Source organism: Clupea harengus, chromosome 3 (genome assembly GCF_900700415.2).
Source record: "Clupea harengus chromosome 3, Ch_v2.0.2, whole genome shotgun sequence".
NCBI lineage: Eukaryota > Metazoa > Chordata > Actinopteri > Clupeiformes > Clupeidae > Clupea > Clupea harengus.
The window spans coordinates 30518036-30538035 of NC_045154.1; the positions used below are offsets into that span (position 1 = coordinate 30518036).

A 20000-nucleotide genomic window follows, 5' to 3' on the forward strand; every position below is an offset into this window, starting at 1 on the left:
ACCGATCTGTCCAATAAGGAATCACAGAGTGGGGAGGCCACTGAAATGTCCAGTGCAGTTGAGTCATTCATCTGTCAATCAACCATAATTCCTGCAGATGGGCGGGGCTTCAGGACAGCACTTTCCTCTCAGTCCATCAGCCTGGCAGACTCCTTCCTGGGTGAGAAGTGTAATACAGTTACATATCACAGCACAGTTACAAAAGATGCTTATAACTAGCTTATACTGTTGTAATAACAGCTACCACAGTAGCTTCCACTCGAACCGCAGGTTGTTTTCTGTAGATCCGTAAAATTCAAAGCCAGACAGACATAAAATACAAATTCAGACGTATAATTCTGTGGTCTTTAGTTGGTGGAGACTGAAGCCTATGAGGTGTTTGCCATACTCTCGTCTTACACAAAGACATTAGCCCCACTCCAAACTTAGAGACTAATCTCACCTTGCTGGATTTTGCCCGTGGCATATGATGCGGCACATGATGCGGCACACAGCGGTGGCGGTGCCGACCCGCTCCTCGGCTCCTTCTCTCTGACTCAGTATGAGTCATCACCTCTCCTCCTCCCCTCCTCTCCCCTCCCTCATTCCTCTCTTCTCTCTCTTTCTCCCTCTTCCCCCATCCTCCTGCAGTAAGCCCCATCGGGGAGTGGTGGGTGGATGGGGTGAACTAGTTGCTAAGAGGCATTTCCATGCGAGCTGATGTTTCCGTGCGTGAAAGTGCGTGTATGCAGGTGTGCGCGCGTGCGTCTTCCCGCGCGCGCTTCAACTTCACCTCCTAATTTCGTGTTTTCTGACTTAAAATTCACGCTGTCTGAAACCTCACACAACTGCAAACTTAGAGCCCCCAGGAGTCATTTCGTGTCAGGCGAGGGATGCTTTTGCAACAAAAAAAAAGAAGCATCTCAAACGATGCACCACTTCTGCGTCATGAAAGCGTTGCGGCAAGCACCACATGAGACACCCTGGCGTCGTTGGTGGAGGTTGGGCGGGATAATCGGTCGGGGGGGGGGGGGGGCTTTTTTTGGAACTTCAGAAGGACTCCGCACTCTCATAACTTTGACAGTGCTTCAGACTCAAGGTCCAGACATCTAAATCCTCTCTCCTTTGAACTGCAGGAGTCCTTATATTCAAATTGAAAAAGGTTAGGCATCTCCCTTTTTTTATTTGAGCTTACCTCCACTCAGCAGATTGGGTGTGTGCTCTTGAAGGGTTATCCACTGCTATGCCTGCTGCAAGTTTGCCTTGGGTGGGGGGAGAGACAGATTTTGTGACATATTTGATAGAGTGTATATTATGTAACAGTACAAGTTTAAGTAGAATCAGCACTGCAAGGATCACGGGCGAGAGGCTCATTTTCCTCAAAGGTAATGGCATGTGTAGAAGATTAAACTCGAGTGTATAATCAAATGATTCAGTATCAGTTCTTTTTAAATTTCAGACCAAGGTTCCCTCCTACTCTGAAAGTGCTTGCAAGGTTAAAACACAAAAAAGCCAGATAAATATAGCTTAGCTTCTGAGAAGTGCCTGAATTTTCCATCAACTAACGCATTAAAACCACAATATAAGGCCACGGCCAGCCAGCATGTCACCCTCAAATGATTGGTTTGGTCGCTTGTACCTTTGAACTGTCTCTCCTTGTGTCAGGCCTTGTATGTCTAAATGGTTTTTGATAGTCCTTGATAGTCCTTGATAGATGTGATGTTCTTAAAATGGTTGCAGCCTGCCAGAGATTACTAGAAATGAGGTCTCCATGGAAACATGGAGTTGTATAGGAAATTAAGAGTAGATTCCATATAGCACTACTAAGAAAAGCATGTCTGTCTGTTGACTGGCTCAGACAATTAGACTATAGTTATAGAAAGTGTTCTCATACTTTCTTTGATGGAATGGAATTTTCCCCTAAAATAAACATGCTTTAAATATTTGACACCAGGAGAGGTTATGGTTAGATGTTTTTGTTTTGTAAATATATTGTTCCTTGCACATAACCTTGGTTTACACGGCACACAGGGGATTTCAAGACATTGTGTTTGAGTTAATATGGTAATGAGCTGCCATGTTCAATATTTTTTTTTACCAAATATCCCTGTCATACATTCACTGATTGGCTTTTTCTTTTGCCTTTGTGTGTTTGTTTGTTTGTGCGTGCGTGTGAATGTGTACATGTGAATGTACACTTGTGTGTGTGTGTGTGTGTGTGTCTTTCACAATGTAGGAGCTTCTGTGGAGAGCGCACTTGATGGTGTCACTATCAGGGCAGATCTGTTCCCGGAGACCTCAAAGAAAGTACCAGATGTCCACTTCTTTTACCGGTATTCACAGATTTGGACATATTTTTAGATTTTTGGAGAATAATCCCTCAGGGTACATTTCTTAAAAATGAAATTCCTTCCATGAGAGTTTTGTTAACATAAATCCGTGTAGACAGTTGACTCACTAACTAAATTAGCTCAGTAAAGCTACAGAATTAGCACAGCAGAGCTGCAATGCAACCAGATTAGCCATTCACACTCAGACACAGAGAAAGTCAATGCAGTCGAAATCATGTGGTGTAATGGTGTGGAATGAGTCTAGCTTTAATGCCTGTCTCTGGTCAGCTCCCCCCAGGCCACCGCCTCCTGTGAGAGTGGGAGACACGCCGTAGTGACCCTACGCTGCAACCCTGACAAATCTGCCAGAGGAGAGCTGTCAGTGCCCAGGTAAGACACACACACACACACACACACACACACACACACACTCACACTCACACTCACGTGCATACACGAACACCCTTGAATTTCAGCACAAACAGTCATATTGAGGACATATTCACTGGTGTTCATAGTAGATTAACTGTGAATTGTATTATGCAAAAAGAAATGGTATAATGGAATTTCAGATGGGTTTGAACTTCATCTCAGTGGGAAGCCCGAACATGCCCAAAGCCTTTTAAAAATGTTATTAGTTATAGATGTTAAATTCCTTGTGCAATTGATTGGGGACTTTCAGGAGTACGAACCCCGGTTAGGGTAGAGATAGGAATTGGATTCGAACCCAGGTTAGAGTAAGGGAAGGGGTTGGGGGTGGGAGGGGCCCCCGAGATTATGAACTTGAATTAGGGAAAGGGAATAAACTGGGAACTATGTCTAGTCTCATAACAGTCACAACAATAAACTGTGGAACTTCAAAGTCAAAGTCAGTTTATTATGGTCACACACACACACACACACACACACACACACACACACACACGCATGCCGAAGAGGTCGCAGTGAAATTCATCCTCTGCATTTATCCCATACTGGGCTGTCCTTCCTCCAGGGCAGCTAGGAGCAGTGGGCAGCCTTACACACACACACACACACACACACACACACACACACACACACACACACACACACACACACACACACACAGGACCCTCAGGAGCAGTGGGCAGCCTTTTATGGCGCCCGGGGACCAAGTCAAGTGATCATGTCCTTCTTGGTCTGAAGTTGTCTTCCGACATCAGCCAACAATCTTCAATCCCGCACTTTGCCCCATTTGCCAGTACTGTTTGTATGTGCCTGATGTCCTCATTTCTGCCCCTTTGGCACAAAAGAAATGTCACTGTCCCTGTCATTAACTGGCAAGAGTTACCCTCAACTTGTTTTTTTTCAAACAAACACACCAATCATTTTAAAACCTGATTATGTCTCTGTGTGTGTTTTTTTTTTTTTTACAATTTTACAACAAGACAGTATGTTTTCAGAATATGAGCCAACATACAGTATGGCCTGGTCAGATTGTCATTCAACTAGGCTAGCAGTTGTTGCGTTAAGTGTCGTTATGTCATCCAAATACGCTCAGATGGGAGGTAACTGGGTGCCGTCCTGGAACCTCTAGCCACCAACAGCCCATTTACATCCCCTTATAATTACCTCAATTGTCATGGTGAAAGCCAACGGTGCCAGCGGTGCCAACTGTGAGATGGTGCATCCAGCCATGATACCAATCTCCAAATGCTGCCAGGATGTGGTGAAGCACAACTCAATATCCTTTAAAATGCTTTGTGGAACACTAAAATCTTTCTCAGGGACCTGAAAGTAACTGACTGCCTACCACAACAGACTGTGTGGCTCCGATCCAAAACCATTAGCGAGGTCCAAAAATACCACACAGAGGTCTCTGCCTTCTGTCCTCGCTGCCTGTATTTGATGCCAAATCATGCTACTATGTTCCAAACATCCAGAAAAATCCTGGGATTCTTGCTTCCTGCACAGAAATATCTATCAAGCACATTGATAAACATAAAAGTAAATGTGTCAGCATTAACCAAAAGGCTATTGTGCATGTGTTGTCCCTGGACTAGTGTTAAGTCACCCTGACAAGAAATAATCCTGTAAAAGTACATAAATAAGAGTTATACTCCTGATCAGTTTTTTCAAAATTTGACTTTCAATGACAATGAGTCCAATGCTGCCTCATGTGGACAGTGCTTCACTAAAGATGGAGCCTTTTTCTCGACATGGGCTCTTTAAAATTGTGTTCCCTCAACAAAGGACCCCTCACGCTGGGCGATATTGATTCAGTCCATGAAGTTCTGGCTTGCCAGGCTTACTTTGAGATGACCGTACCATTCGTGCCCGGTTCTGGCTTTGCACAATGGTTTTGTGAAAAATCTTTAATTGGTCTCCATTTGTTCTTGTACAATTCAAATTTATTTTCTTGTGGGGAGTTAATTGGTTATTTCAGATACATTGTTCTCTTTATACTCCCACCTTAAAATATAGTTGTCGAACGTCGCTGTTTCATTGTAATAGTCTTTTGTGTGTATTAATAGCTATTATCTTTGTCCTGTACAGGCTTCCTGATTATAACACAAATGTTTTGTTTCCTCTGCATATTCACCAGCCCCGTTTCCTAATCTAGCTGGTCTCTTTTCTGTAATTTTGTCATTTTTCTGATTTCCTGTTTTCTTTGGCTCTTGTCTTGAAGTCAGTGCCCGGCGGGGACCTGTGACGGCTGCACCTTCAACTTCCTGTGGGAGAGTGCCAGCGCCTGCCCACGCTGCACTGAGGCAGATTACCATGAGATTGAGGGGGCGTGCAAGGGTGGCGTCCAGGTACCATATGCCATATACCGTATTGTTCCTTTCTCTGCTTCTAGTGCTTCTAGTGCACAATACTGAATTTCTTTCTTGCACATCCTTGAAGAAATCCAGTTAAGCACTGCATGGATATTGTAGCATGGATGTCTTGATGACAAAAGGGTGAACTTGAAAACAATGGCAGCACAAAAGAGAAATGTAGAAAAATACCTCAAATTACCTATCTGGCCATTTCCAGTTTTTTTGTGTCTGTTGTCCAGTAACTCTCTGGCCCTTTTCCCCATCTGCTAGGACACGCACTACGTGTGGAACGAGCCCAGGCTGTGCACCGCGGGCGTGTTGCTGCCGGAGAAGAAGACCTGGCCATGCGAGGCCATTGACTTCTGGCTGAAGGTGGGCGCTGGGGTGGGGGCCTTCTGTGCCGTGCTGCTCATCTCCCTCACATGCTACTTCTGGAAGAAGAACAAGAGGTGGGTCAGAGCCTGGGCCACGGCATTGCTGGGTGAAGGGGGGGTGAAGAACAAGAGGTGGGTCAGAGCCTGGGCCACGGCATTGCTGGGTGAAGGGGGGATGAAGAACAAGAGGTGGGTCAGAGCCTGGGCCACGGCATTGCTGGGTGAAGGGGGGGTGAAGAACAAGAGGTTGGTCAGAGCCTGGGCCACGGCATTGCTGGGTGAAGGGGGGTGAAGAACAAGAGGTGGGTCAGAGCCTGGGCCATGGCATTGCTGGGTGAAGGGGGGGGTGAAGAACAAGAGGTGGGTCAGAGCCTGGGCCACGGCATTGCTGGGTGAAGGGGGGTGAAGAACAAGAGGTGGGTCAGAGCCTGGGCCACGGCATTGCTGGGTGAAGGGGGGATGAAGGTTGTAGGCATCTCATCTATTAGCTATTCAAGTGGTAAGCACTGAAGGAAGGTTGCATCAGAAATGTAATATAAAACATGGCATGTATTAGATAGATGTACATGTTATATAGGTATGATTTATAACCCTCTGCTCAGTTTTGACGATGTTGATGTTTGTGAGCCAGTGGGTGACAGCAGAGCAGTAAAAGGACATCATCTTCAGAGGACCTTCAACTGAGTCTTGTGGCACTGAATATAACGTTATCAGGGCCGCTCACCCTAGCCGCTCTATTCAAATTAACGACATTAAATCACAGTTTACGCACGATTTGGACGTCTCTGTCCCTCCCTCACCCCCCCTCTCCCCTGCTTTGTGATAGGTTGGAATATAAGTACTCCCGGTTGGTGATGTCAGCCAATAAGGAGTGCGAGCTGCCAGCGCCAGACAGCTGTGCCATCATGGAAGGGGAGGGAGAGGAGATGGAGGACGAGGTGGTCTACTCCAACAAGCCCTCCCTCCTGGGCAAGCTCAAGGCCATCGCCACTAAGGTGAGTTCTTCCTCTAACCTCAGGCCGTTCGCATTCAAGTAAGATTCTGTAGTGAAGAAAGAAAAAGCAGCTCAAGGAAAAAAAATAGGACATGATAAAAAAAAGCTACAGCACTATCAAAAGCTAACGTAATGATGATGTGGTATTGCAGTTTTTATCCATTAAGTCAGAACCCTCTGAATGGTTTCAATAGTGAATAAGCCACATCTATTTGCAGTTGAAACTTCTGTTTTTGTGTTGTTCCACAGAATTCTTGTTGAAAATGTTGAGCTGTGTTTTTTTGTTCTTAGTCCACAGTATGTCTTTGACAATTCAGTTATATAACTTGAACAGTCAATGGATCCTCAGCTGTAAATCTGTCACGCTGTATTTTTGTAACCAGAGATACAGGGTGTTTGTGGATTTCTTTGTGTGTCTGCATGCATGCCTGTGTGCTTGTGTGTGTGTGTGTGTGTGTGTGTGTGTATGTGTATGTGTGTGTGTGTGTGTGTTCCAGCATGACTTGTGTGTGTGTGTGTGTGTGTGTGTGTGTGTGTGTGTGTGTGTGTGTGAGTGTGTATGTGTGTGTGTATACACGCATACCATTGAGCATCAGTGTAGATAGTGTCTCTTTGTTACCCTGAAGTATAACTGATCTTCTTCAGCTTGGCTTGAGCATGACTTTGTGAGATTAAACAGGGAGTTGAGCCGAGCGACACAGACACACACACACACACACACACACAGTACCACACAGTCTACAGCCAATTACAGAGGTACACAGAAGGAGAAGGAGACAAAGAGAGTGAGATAGATGAGGGAAAGAGAGAGAGACAGAGAGAGGGATGAGGGAAAGAGAGAGAGACAGAGAGCGCCAGACAGAGATGCTTAGAGACGCAAAGAGAACAAATCCTGTTGAGAGCGTGGTGGAGGTCTGTCTGCCTGCCCTGGCCATCGTTCCACTTAAGTGGCCGCTGGAACAGCAGCGTGTCAGAGCGCAGCTCCATAGAGTCCTGTGGGTGGATGGCCGAGCTTCAGTTAGGGCGGAGACGGAAGGACACGGAGGGGGACGGAGATGGACACAAGGTGGGAGGGCAGGAGTGAAGGCCCCTGAAAGAGAGGAAGGATGAGGGGAATAATGAGCGGTGGTTATAGCTGTAAACACCCAGACTGTTGGCAGTTACATTCACATTTGACCCTGGTGATTGCAAAAGGATCAGATGCTTTATTGCTTTTATATAAAATGTATTGAGGATTTATGAGCTACTCATTAGGGTAAATTCTATCAATTACTTCTGGATGTTGACTAGATAGCAGTGAGGTCTTTCTCAAAACAGACAAAGTGAAGTAACAGAAATAGCTATGCCTCCTCCTAACCAAATACTTCAAATAGTTGATTTCCCCATGGGCAAGGCCAGCAATATACTGTAGCTCAGCTAAGTTTTCGTAATACAATCTCATTATATGATGGTGCCATTTCCCAAAGCTTAGCTCATGAAACCACTGTCGTGTAAAATAACTCCTGCCCGATGGCACATTTGTCACACCTCTCTGAAGGCTGTTTTTGACAACTGGTGATCACATTTGTGTGGAGTGCAATTGCAAAGGCTGTGCACTTGAATGTGATCTCCAAAAACCAAAACAAAGGTAGCGTGTTTTCTCATGGTAAACTCGCTGAATTCCTTCAGGCTCTCCAAGTCTTTTTCAGACCCTTTTTTCTGTTTTTTTTCTTCAGTCAGATGGAGGCGAGCTTTTCTCCACTCTGTGTTCTGTCGATCAGTTCTCTCCTCCTTCAATGCCTTGAACCCCCCCCCCCCCCTGCCATACCCAGCACCCCCACCACACACACACTTCCTCCCTACCCCCACCTTCTTAGCTAAAGGCCAAATGGAGCCGCATGCCAATCCGTGGTTGCCAAGACGATGGCCTGTTTACATCGTTAGGCCCTGGCCTTAACGAGAGCTCTGTTTGAATGCGTTCTGACCCTGACCCGCGGAGAGGTGTCTCTTCTCTTCGCGCGCATCATTGTGTTCTGTGTGCCCTGATTCGTTCTTGTCATGTTCTCTCTGTTCCTGTTTCTAGGGTAACGAAGACACCAGCGAATCGGTCCAACTGAAGTCTTCGAAGTCAGAGCGATGGGTGTGGGGATAAAGAGAGAAAAAAGAAACAAGATGCCGTGTCAGAGACTGAAGGAGAGAGAGAGTAAGAGAGAGAGAGAGAGGAGAAGAGAAGAGAAGAGAAAACCCATCAGGGAAGAGAGGGAGTCAGAGATGTTTCGACAGGGCCCCCAAGAATCAGGATTTTGACTCGGGAAGTTGTACAGTACCTATCTGGTGGCCTTACAACCGGGTGGAGCACCCACTCCAAAGGGGAATATTTATGACAAATTCTGATGGTTTCTGCTCAGGAAAAGAAGTGGAAATTCAAAACAAAAAAAAACTTTATTGATTATTTTTATTGTATTTTATTGTGTTGTATTTGATTTTTCTTAAAAGTCATTTTGTCACTGTGCTTTTTTTATTGTTTCAAATGGTATGTATCCATTTGACTCTGTACAGATGTGACCGCTCACCCCCACGTCCTCTTCCCCATCCTGCCCCCCCCCCCCCCTCAGTGTCTCTCATGCCTGGTCTGTGAGGTCCTCCTGGGCTTCACACTCCCAGACCCTCCCCTGACTCCTCTGGAGGAGGGCTGGCCTGTAAGGACCAAGTCAGAGGTGGGCCGGCTTGGTAAGCGACAGTGGCAGAGGACGCCTCGCTCTGCGCATCAAAGCCTATGGAGTTATTCGTGTCAACATCACAGTGTCCCTGTCATGTCCTTAGAGTGACATTCCAAATATGTGCGAAATGGGTACTAATCCTACAAAAGCCAATATAAAAGAGAAATGATTAAGCTAGCTAAAGGAATGAATGAAGTGATCCATGTTATGAAAGGGTTGCTATAGTCTTTATTTTTTGCTGCTTGACACTCTTCGGTGCTGTTTTAGAAGCACAGGACCTTTTTGGGGTGACATGAGGTACCATAGAAATTATAACCTTAAATGACAGCCTGAGCTATTTGATATCAGTGTGCTGATGACAGATCATGTCCTTTATTTCTAGAACATTACTACCCACCCATCCAGCCCCCAACCCCTATTCTCAACCCCTTCCCCTCTCCGCCCATTCCTCCCCCCCCGCATATTTAAAGTAAAGGCAAATGATGTGTGTTTGTGTGCAGCTCTGAGTGGAATTAACTCAGCAGTCTTTGGTCTGTCAGTGAATTTTTTTTGCTTTGTTTTTCTTTTTTTTTTTCCTTCCTTGTCTTTCTCTTTTTTTGTCATAATAAATACTTGTTTGCACTGAAGAGACGGTTGCTTCGATTCATTTAAATGGGGGTGAGGGGATAATTGAGTTCATCAACACTTTGAGAGTAATTAACATCAGTAATCAGGACCATGCCGAGAAACGAGCTCTCCACCGCGGCGCATCGCTCTCGTCCTGTCACCCTCGCCGGTTGGCTTTTCTCTCTCTGTTCCTTAATCCTTAATATTCTCTCCATCTTTCTCCATCTGTTCTTAGTTCTCTTTCTCTCTCTTCTTTGCTCTCTCTCTTCCCTCCCTTTTTTCCGTGAGCTGAGCTCTCTGGTTCTCTCTCCCTATCTTTGTCTCCCCTAATGCCCTCTCTCTTCTCTCTTCTCTCTTCTCTCTTTCATAAAGCAGCAGTTCTTTTTTGCAGAGAGAATGGGGGTTGAAAGAGGAGGTCATTTCTGTCTGTGTTTTTCCTCTCCCACCATGCACCACTCTAGGACCATTAGATCCCCTCCGTGAAGCACGGCGCAGTGGGACGTGTGCCATCCACTCCCCTAAAAATAAGCCAAACCAAGCACTCCCACTAAGACAGTGCACCGAAGACCTTGTCTCTCTTTCCTCGCCCAGTCCCTCGTCTTTTGTGTCTCTCTTTATTTCTTTCAGTTTATTCTTCTGTTCTTGTTTCTTTCCCTCTGTATCATTTTTTCAGTTCATTCTGTTCATTTAGTTTTTCCCCTTCTCTCTGCCTTTACCTTTACCTACCACCCCCCCCCCCCCCCCCCCCCTCCCCCCCCCCCCCCCCCCCCCCCCTCAGTCTCTGTCTCACCTGTGCTCTTGACTGATGGAGCCCAAACGGCTGATAAAAGAGCAGCTTTTCAAAGCCGCTGCTCTCTGATGCCACGGCACATTGTTCCGCCTGCGCCCCAACTGCTTCCCATTTCCCTGCCCATAATATATGCAGTGTCCTCCTTTTGAAATCCAATGACAGTCTGATTGAGGACCAGTGTAAAACTACATTTTAAATTAAATTGTGTGAAGTATTATAGACGCACGGGAAGAGAAGAGAAGAGAAGAGAAGAGAAGAGAAGAGGAGAGGGGAGTCAGAAATAAAATACAGGAAAGTCCTTCAGTGAGTCAATGTCTGTGTTGAAAGGTCTTAATCTCAGAAGGCCATTTACAGTAACTGGAAGTGTGTGTGTGTGTGTCTGTGTGTACACAAATGGCTACACTAAAGCTTTCAAGGCATAAAGTAATAATGCCATCTGCTTGAAGTAGACTTAAAGGCTAAAATAGTGTAGTTGAAGAATCTATCCAGATGGTGCAGGAGATCTCTGGTGCTATGGGAAGATGCAATGTACAGAAGTTTTGTAATGGTGGTAAGTTTAATTAGGCCTCTTAAAGGTCGTTAAAGTTATGCAGTTGTTCTGGCTTAGCCTCATTTAGCTGCAGATCTCTCCCCCTGGTTGACTCAGTGCTACCCTGCTGGCTTAATGCACTCTGCATTTCTCTTCGCTATATAATTCCCCCTTTCATTCCCTCTCATTTCCATGCACTTCTCTCTCTCTCTCTCTCTCTCTCTCTCTCTCTCTCCCTCTCTCTCTCTCTCTCTCTCTCTTTTGTTCACTTCTCTTATCTCTGCCACTCTTCTCCTCTCTTCTTGGTTAGTCTTCTGACCTTTAATACTTTCTTTCAGCTCTTTTCCTCTGCCGTTTCTTTGCTGTCACTTATATCGATGGTCATGTTTATCCTCCCGTCTCTTGTCCTCTTTTCAAGACCAAGAGTTTCATCCACCAACTCCTTCACTCCCTCCTCCCCGTTCCCAAGCATCTGCTCCCGGAAGCAGAGAATGGTGGTTAGGAGAGGAAAGAAACACCAGAGTCAAAGATAGAGCAGCAATTTGTTACTGTTTATTATGATGTCATGGCACCCTTGTTATTGCACTGTCCTATTGCTATGTGCTATGTGCTCGGTCGCAGGTCCAACATCAGACTGGAGACAGCACGTGATCCAGGTTCATTGCACATCATCAGTCCGCATGGAAAACACAACTTCACAAACGTAAAATAAGGAAACTTTATTGTCAAAACATGTTACTCTAGAAACGGTGACTCCAGGTCATCACATACAAACACATTCATTTTTAAGGTCAAGTCATTTATATCCTTTTGACTTAACTTGTTCACTTTGTGCATTCCCATGTGTTATGTGCGTGTGTGTTTCAAATGTGTGTGTGTGTGTGTGTATGTGTGTGTGTTTGTGTTTCTTCCTTTCATTTTGTGTTGGAGGTGGGTAGGGGTGTGCCTGTGGCGGGAAAATTCAGTTCTGGCTGCTTCCTTCAACTTCTTTATTCTGGACAGACTCACAAGCCTTCGTTACGGACTCAATAGTGGCTATCATTATTACTACCATTATTATTTCTGTGGGCTCTCCTAGATCTGGGTATTAGATCTAGTCCTCCTCTCCCAACACTACTTGGACAAAAAAACTGAAGAATCACAGGCAGCAGATGTGGGCAAGGTGGAAGCCTTCTCCATGAGCCGCAAGCCTAAGTGAAGGAGGAGGTTTCGGGGGGCTGGACAAAACGAACCGCCTGCCTGCCTGCCTGCACTACAAAGAGCGGCGGCCCTGACTGTGAGACTGCACTCTCCTCAGAGGGCCGCCTGACAGCCCCAGGCAGGATGCTGCTTTACATAATCCGCTGTTGTCTGTCTGCAAAACACTCACAGCCCATTCTTCTGGGCTGCCACGGGGTTGAAGGAAGAGTTTACTCCTTATCTCTCTTTGTCTCTCTCTCTCTCTCTCTCTCTCTCTCTCTCTCTCTCTCTCTCCATACCACAGACTCTCTTGCCTGTTCTTGTTTTCTTATTGTGCTTGGTATATTCCTTTTTGAAACCGCTATGAGACCTACTCAAGTACGCATTCCTCTCTGATCCGTGTAGGAGCAATCAGTTTGTCTCCATAGTTACATTTCACATCGAAAAGGGACAGTAGGTCTGGAATCATGGGCTAACAGGAAGACCAGGCACCAGGCAAAAAAGTGTTTATTCTTTTTGTAATATCTCCAGTAGTCTCAAAGCTGTGCTTATAATGACTTCATTTTTACCACACAAAGTTATCAAACAGCAGCAGTCGTTGCAGTTCTTATTAGTGTTAGACACATTGTGCTAGGACTGTGTTAGCTGTTTGCTCACAATATCATCTAGCTACAAAGGTATTGTACATATCTTAATGTTGTCACATTGATGAATGCATCAACAAATGGATGGTTTGGTGAATGAATAGCTGTTCCAAGGATAGGATTCTAAGTGGTATTTGAACTCAATTGGCAGTATGTGACAGTTTTCCACTCGAGGCCAGAGAAAATGGAGATTTGGGTGAATGCAAAATTCTTTCCCTCCGTAGAAAGCAGGCCCAGCCGCCCTCATTTCTACATGCACACGTACAGTAGAAGCACAGCGTAGAAAAAACTACAAGACATACGGTAAGGCACAGAGAAGTGTCTTTTAACACAATATTAACGCTTTTACTAAAAAAAAAAAAAAAAAAAAAAAATCATAACACACCACTGTCTGAACTTTTCCCACGTGGTGTGGCGATGATACCGCAGATTCTGGAGGCATGGACACACACTACTCTCTACATTCCTACCTCAGAAGTCAAAGGGAGTCCTGCCTCTCTTTTAAAAACACACAAGCTATCCTCAAACGCAGCCAGTCTTCTACGGGCAAGGGAGAAAATCAGCAGCACCCTGTCTTTGCTTGGTAGGCCTCTTCTCAGTTTGTTTAACGCTGTCAGCTTGTGCTGTTCCAACCATCATTGATAGTATATATATATACAAATTATATACAACATACAAATACATACATGTTTGTTATTACAATGAGCTCTACAAAACAGAGAAAAGAAAAGACAAAACAAAAGTACTGTAAGTTTGTCCAATATTGCAGGCGTAGCTGATCAGTCTGGTGACTACGTCCAATCAAAAACACTCCAAACCACAATGGGAGTTCATGGTTATGTACAACGTTACAATACATACAAAACAAAGCTATCAAAAAAGAAAGTTTCCAAAATCATCCTAGAAAGTTTTTTTTTGTTCTTTCGTTTCTCTACAACAATGTCAGTTAATATGTACAGGCCCCTAAAAAATAATTTAACAACATCAATCATCATCATTATAATAACAATAATATTACACCTTTTTTCTACATACTGTGGGCGGGAGCTAGTTCATGGATGGAGCACAAAGTGTGCTGATTGGCTAACAGTCGCTGCAAAGCAGTCAGTCAGGGAAGAGTGGAGTCACAGGGAGGAAGTGGTGGAGTCGACAATCTCTCTGCCGTTACAGACGGTCGGGACGTAGTGAGCACTTACTGAGGCTGGAGAAGAGAGAGAGAGAGAGAGAGAGAGAGAGAGAGAGAGAGAGAGAGAGAGAGAGAGAAGGAGAGGAATGGGAGGGAAGAAAAAAAATCAGGGCAAGTTTTTGCTCTGCAACAGGGCTAAGAATGAATCAGGGAGCTTGGCTCATAAAGCTCCTTCCCTCCATACACACACACACACACACACACACACACACACACACACACACACACACACACACACACACACACACACACACACACACACACACACACACACACACACACACACACACAGAGAGAGAGACACACAGACTTTCACACAGACTTCTCTACCTCATTTTCCTTTTTACCTTCTCCTTTCTCCCTCTCTCTCCCCAACTCCCCTCTCCTTCGCTCTCTCTCTCTCTCTCTCTCTCTCTCTCTCAGCGTGTGCCTGTCTAAGATCACTCCCACGTTCCCCCTCTTTGCAGTGTCTGTCACCTCCTCGATCAGACGACAGGGGAGAACATAAATAAAGATGAAACTGTTTAACTGATTCATTTTTGTGGCCATGAATTATACATTAGAGGAGAGCTGGCGTGTCCAGTTAGGTGGGCTAATTACTGTACGACCCTTACAGCTGTACGCCACTTCCCACAATTCCTCTCTCCCCTTCCCCCTCCACCCCCTCCTCATATCTCTCCCTCTCTCCTCAGCACCTCTTTTTTTTTCGTACGGCGAGCTTACATAACCGAGCACAGGTGACAATCGTGCCAGAAGAAAGCGTCGCTTGAGCGGCATGCCAAACGGTAAGGCTCTCTGTGTTTGGGTTATATAAGCTTCAGCTTCACTTTACTTCACAACTTCAGCCTCGTCTCTCTCTCTCTCTCTCTCTCTCTCTCTCTCTCTCTCTCTCTCTCTGTGGCTGCTGTGTTTGACACCTGTGCACTGACGAATGAGGGGAGAGGCATCGGCCACACATCTGCTGTCTCCACAGACTTGCTTAAAGACATATGGCAGCGCCTCACTCACAACTGACAGCCATCTGGACACCAGTGAAAATGTTATTGTAACACAACTGTGACATAAAGGAATTAACCCATTTACATTAATTGCCAGCAAGGATATGAGTGGCACACTTTAATGATAAGTAAATGTTAGCTGTTCAATGCATTCACATTTGATTATAGTCTTGGCATTTGTTGTTTTAAAGAAATCTATACCAATAAGTAGTAGTTACCAAAATAACAAGGTATGATCCCAACACTAATGCATCCAGCTTTGCATGTCTTCATGTTTTCTTGCCATAGCTTAAGGAAAGGATAATGTATAGTCTGCCGGTCAGTATCGAAAATACATTCCGACCGGATGAACAGGACCCTTCCGCTAAGAAAAAATTGTTGTTCACACAAATATAACTTTAAAGTTTCAGGTGTTGCATATCAACCTATTACTTGCTGACTACTTGCAGAATTATATGAAAACTCCACAATGCTCTTTTAATATTAACACTGAATTTAAACGACTTATGTGTTCAGGTCAAATGAGAAAGGAGGGCATTCACTTCAGCCTTAAAGCTGATGTATGTTGCAATAGCTGTGTTAACATGAGATGGGACTGACTGCGTTGTTACGATGCATGTAACACATGAACTGTCTCACCGTGAGATGCGTATGTGGTGGCCGGGCCGCTGACGCTGAAGCGGTTGAGGTTGAGCCGATGGCTGGTCACGTTCTTCTGGGGCTGGAACATGATGATGTGGACCTTCGGGGCAAACATGCAGCCCAGAACCACAAAGCCGCTCAGACTGACAGAGATGCACATGGTTGTGGTTTGGACCTGCCAAAGAAAAGCAGCACAGGGAGTGAGGTGTACAGGTCTGTATATAAATATAATCTATATATAAATAATCTTTCACATGATCCTAATATTCTCTTCTATTCTCTCACATATAGTATATGTACTGTATATGAGAGAATAGAAGAGAATATTAGGATCATGTGAAAGATTAGGACACCAGTGAGAGCAGGCCAGAGGCACTCAGAGTTGATACACAGCTGGATCCTTCCACATAAAATTAGCACCCTAAAAGTGTAAGTGAGTTGACAACAGACACTGTGGTACTGTAAGAATTAACGGCTAATAAGGATTAGCAAGACCACAGGGAGCTTGAATGTATGTCAAACTTTTTTTTGTTGAATAGATTTTCTTGGGTCATCCCCTTTTGGAATGCTGAAAACTTCTTGGGGTTTTGAAGAAGTTTTCATGAATAAAAACACTGTTTGTACTTGAGAAAAGAATGGCTTTAGCTTTCTCTAGTTTCTCTCTTTGCTCCTTTCCTTTTTTTCCCTGGTGTTCCCTGTCACGGGAGATTTGTCCTTCTTCCGGCAACTGTGTGTCTTCTCTGCTTTATTTTCAGCTGAATAATGTTGGCTCTCGCCTTCTTCACATCGAACTGAATCTGAGAGGAGAATGTGCTTCTGAGAGAGGCCCAGTAGAAAAACTCCACACCGGGAGCCCTCAGAAACAATCCATCTAAATCCCAGATAGATCGATTGAACACAGCCATTAATTAACTGGGGAGGTGGGGCATAGGGCTTGGTGTCAGTTAGGCCAGCCAGCCTGAGTGATTTCCTCACTGGAAATGACAGGAGGGCAAAATCTTTCCTGCAGCCTGCTAACTCTCCCTTAGCCCCCTCAGATTGTAATGATGTTTGATTCTCAGCAGGTTTAGCTCTCTACGTGACAATTATTTTATTCCAGCTCACTGCAGGATGATAGGTCTAATCATTACCTTATTACATGCCAGAACTAAATGGCTAAGGAGTGTTGTCCACACCTCAGCATATAACACTAGTCAGAGCCGTTTTTTGAGGCGCCTCTTTTCGCAGCTGTTGCCTTTCTGACTCGGACTGGCTGTAGCTGCCTGCCTGCAGGCTTGTTAGTCGCGAGCTCACACATGATATCTGCTGCAATTCCCCCGCCTTTTAACTAAGAGCAGGAGGGGTGATTACCTGGTAAAAAACCAGCCATTAGCTCAATCCTCCTCTTTCATGTCTCAGCTAATGATTATGAGAGGGGGACCAAGGTCAACGCAGCATCTCTCTCTTTCTTTCTTTCTTTCTCTCTCTCACTGCTTGTCTTTGTTTCTCTTCCTGTAAAAAGGCTGCGAGACTGTTTCTGTGGAAAGGTATTTATCTCCCGTCTGACGACTGAATACATTACACTTGAAGGGCTTTTGACGATTTATACTGGCATCAGCATTACAGTAAGTCATCTCAAACGACCTGCTGCTCTGAAATGCAAGTGGTCTTCTTTTTCAACGGTTGGCGCTTCACTATCTGTGGCCTTGGTAAAAATGCACGTATTTGACTGGTGCCACCGCCAGAGGCTGGGGTTGTGTCAGGTCTGTGGAGAACTGCTGGCCTTAATGAAGGCATGTGGGGTCCGTGACGGTGCTGTGGCTTCAGTGTCGCTCAGTCTGGATTCTGTGGCTGTGATGAGCTGTGCACATTGTATATGTAGGTGTTAAAGATGGCAATTACTGAAATGAATATCACTTTAAAACTAATTTCCCAAAGGTCTTGTTTTTCATTTTAGGTTTCACTCTTATCGGGTAATACACTGTGTCATAAAATAAAGTATATTTTCAGCATGATGAACTACCTCTGACTAAAGTTCAAGATTGATATCCATGTTCATTTCTATGTGTTAACATATACCTATACCACACGTTTCAAATTGGATCTGCCTATGTCTACCTCCAGATGAATCTAGTTTTGAAGACACACATTCCTATGACTGCACCTCCCCCTTTCTGACCACCTATGCTATCTATGTGGTGCATGTTGCAGAAGAGTCTCGCATCTTGATATTTGATGCAAAGCTAACTGATTCAAACAAACGGCCCTCCGTGTCCCCCAACCCCTTCAATCTCCGCAGCCCCCCGTACCCTGTAGTCGCTGGAGGTGACGTAGAAGATGGGCAGGAATGCCAGCCAGATGATGCAGGTGGTGTACATGGTGAAGCCGATGAACTTGGCCTCGTTGAAGTTTTCGGGGCACTTGCGCGTCTTGAAGGCGTAGACGGTGCACAGCACGACCAGCAGCACGTCGTAGGTGAGCGACAGCAGCATGCTGGAGTCGCGCACGTTGCACTTGAGGATGACCGTCTGCCGCCGCTCGGGCAGCGTGAAGCGCCGCGTCCCCGGCACCTCCAGCAGCATCCACACGGACACCAGCAGCAGCTGCACGGAGATGAGCGACAGGCAGATGAAGACCTGCGAGCTGGGGCTGATGAAGCGCGGCCGCTGGGCGCTGTCCTTCACGCCGTTGAAGATGCGCGAGATGCGGTTGGTCTTGGTGAGCAGCGCCGAGTAGCAGACGGCGAACGACGTGCCCAGGCCCAGGCGACGCAGCGTGCACACGGCCGGCGACGGCTTGGCGATGAACACGAACGTCAGCGCGTAGGACATGAAGACGCCCAGGAGGAGGATGTAGCAGAGCTCGCGGCCCGACGCCTTGACCAGCGGCGTGTCGTTATTCCGCACGAACACGGCAAACACCCCCAGCGTGCACACGAAGCCCAGGCAGGCGATGCTGATGGGGCCGATGGCCCAGGCGTCCTCCCACATGATGTAGTCCTCGGGCAGGTCGAAGCAGCCGCTCAGGTCCTCGGTGGGCCACTGGCCGGGCGGGCAGGGCGCGCAGGTGAACTCGTCGGACAGGTACTCGTAGGACTCGCAGGGCGTGCAGATCCAGCAGCAGTACTCGCCCGCCTGCATCTTCTTCATCTCGTTGCGGGCGCACGGGTCGCTGCACTGCGAGGTGGGCACTGCGCCGCTCCGGGGCCAGCCGATCAGGGGCTCGTTGAGGGACAGGGTCTCGGCCCACTCGCCCACCTGCACGTAGCTGTAGCGGTCGCTGTCCGGCGAGTGCTGGTAGTTGTAGATGTTGTAGCGGCCCATGCCGTCGCCGTAGGCGTCGAACTTCACCACGCTCTCCGTGCCGGGAGGGGAGAAAGGAGCTAGAGAGAAGGGGAAAGGGGAGTGAGAGAGAGGTGAAGAGAGACAGCAGGGTTGAGAGTTTAATTCAACTCTCAATCATTCTTTGTAAAAAAGGAATCCCAACATAAAATATAATAAAGGCAGACACAAATGAAAGACCTAAAGAATCCACAGTGGAGAGACAGAAAGTTAATGAAAAGTTCAATGTGGCCTCTCGCAACTCTTTCAATTCCACTTCACAGTCTATCGCAACATTCAGTGACTGCAGCAGCTGCAGCAACATGAGCGGTAGCATCAGCCACTAATGTCTCTCTGTTTGCAATAACGCAAGCGCCCTTCCAAGCCCTCTGCACCTCCCTGCAGCAAAACGAGCAGTAGGCCTATCGCAGGGCCATGCGATGAGAATCAGATCATTATGCGACAAGCTGTTGAAAAACAAAAAGGAGCTGAAGCGCAACTTTATGGACTGGTTAGGCAATAATGTTAAGAGCCATATTCAGCCTCGCCAGGATGGGCTTTCTAATAAAGAGCAGCATTGGACTGTGACAACAGTGTCAGCTGTAAAAAAAACATTTATGTGCTGCCTGTCGCCAAGCAGATATGTCGAGAAATCGCTCACTGTGGGATTGTGGCATGCCTGAACAACAGGCCTCGGGCCAATTGCGTTCACAACACATTGCACTCACTGGGAGGGTTACAACACTAAGATTTAAGTTGCTAAGCTTTTGCTGCCATATGTTTGTGTACAGCATTTCTATGTAAATGGGTCTGTGTGTGGAGTCTTGTTTGTGGAATGATGTTTTGGTACATAGACAAGGCAATAAGGTGTGAAGGGGCAGTCTACTCGCATGGCAGAATATAAATGGCTATTTGCAAAGTGCAAAGTTGAAAGTGCAAAGTGGAAATGTTTCGGTCCATTGTTGACT

At 46.0% G+C, this 20000-nt stretch overlaps 2 protein-coding genes across 2 annotated transcripts in view; one reads left to right on the forward strand and one right to left on the reverse strand.

Annotated features, from left to right (window-relative positions):
- elapor2a (endosome-lysosome associated apoptosis and autophagy regulator family member 2a) overlaps nucleotides 1-9785 on the forward strand; it is a 32404-nt gene extending 22619 nt beyond the window's left edge. The window contains exons 16-22 of the mRNA XM_012839104.3: nucleotides 1-160; nucleotides 2216-2312; nucleotides 2598-2699; nucleotides 4960-5086; nucleotides 5363-5541; nucleotides 6293-6461; nucleotides 8523-9785. The exon at nucleotides 1-160 is cut by the window's left edge and continues 33 nt beyond it. Coding sequence (XP_012694558.2) covers nucleotides 1-160; nucleotides 2216-2312; nucleotides 2598-2699; nucleotides 4960-5086; nucleotides 5363-5541; nucleotides 6293-6461; nucleotides 8523-8591 — 903 coding nt within the window. The 3' untranslated portion in view covers nucleotides 8592-9785. The remainder of the gene's footprint in view (nucleotides 161-2215; nucleotides 2313-2597; nucleotides 2700-4959; nucleotides 5087-5362; nucleotides 5542-6292; nucleotides 6462-8522) is intronic.
- Nucleotides 9786-11614: 1829 nt separating this feature from the next.
- The window catches only part of grm3 (glutamate receptor, metabotropic 3), a 26371-nt gene continuing 17985 nt past the window's right edge, over nucleotides 11615-20000 (reverse strand). Inside the window, exons 3-5 of the mRNA XM_031565369.1 lie at nucleotides 18022-19094; nucleotides 15731-15908; nucleotides 11615-14108 (exon numbers count right to left, since the gene is read on the reverse strand). Of these exons, the coding sequence (XP_031421229.1) occupies nucleotides 14032-14108; nucleotides 15731-15908; nucleotides 18022-19094 (1328 nt within the window). The 3' untranslated portion in view covers nucleotides 11615-14031. The remainder of the gene's footprint in view (nucleotides 14109-15730; nucleotides 15909-18021; nucleotides 19095-20000) is intronic.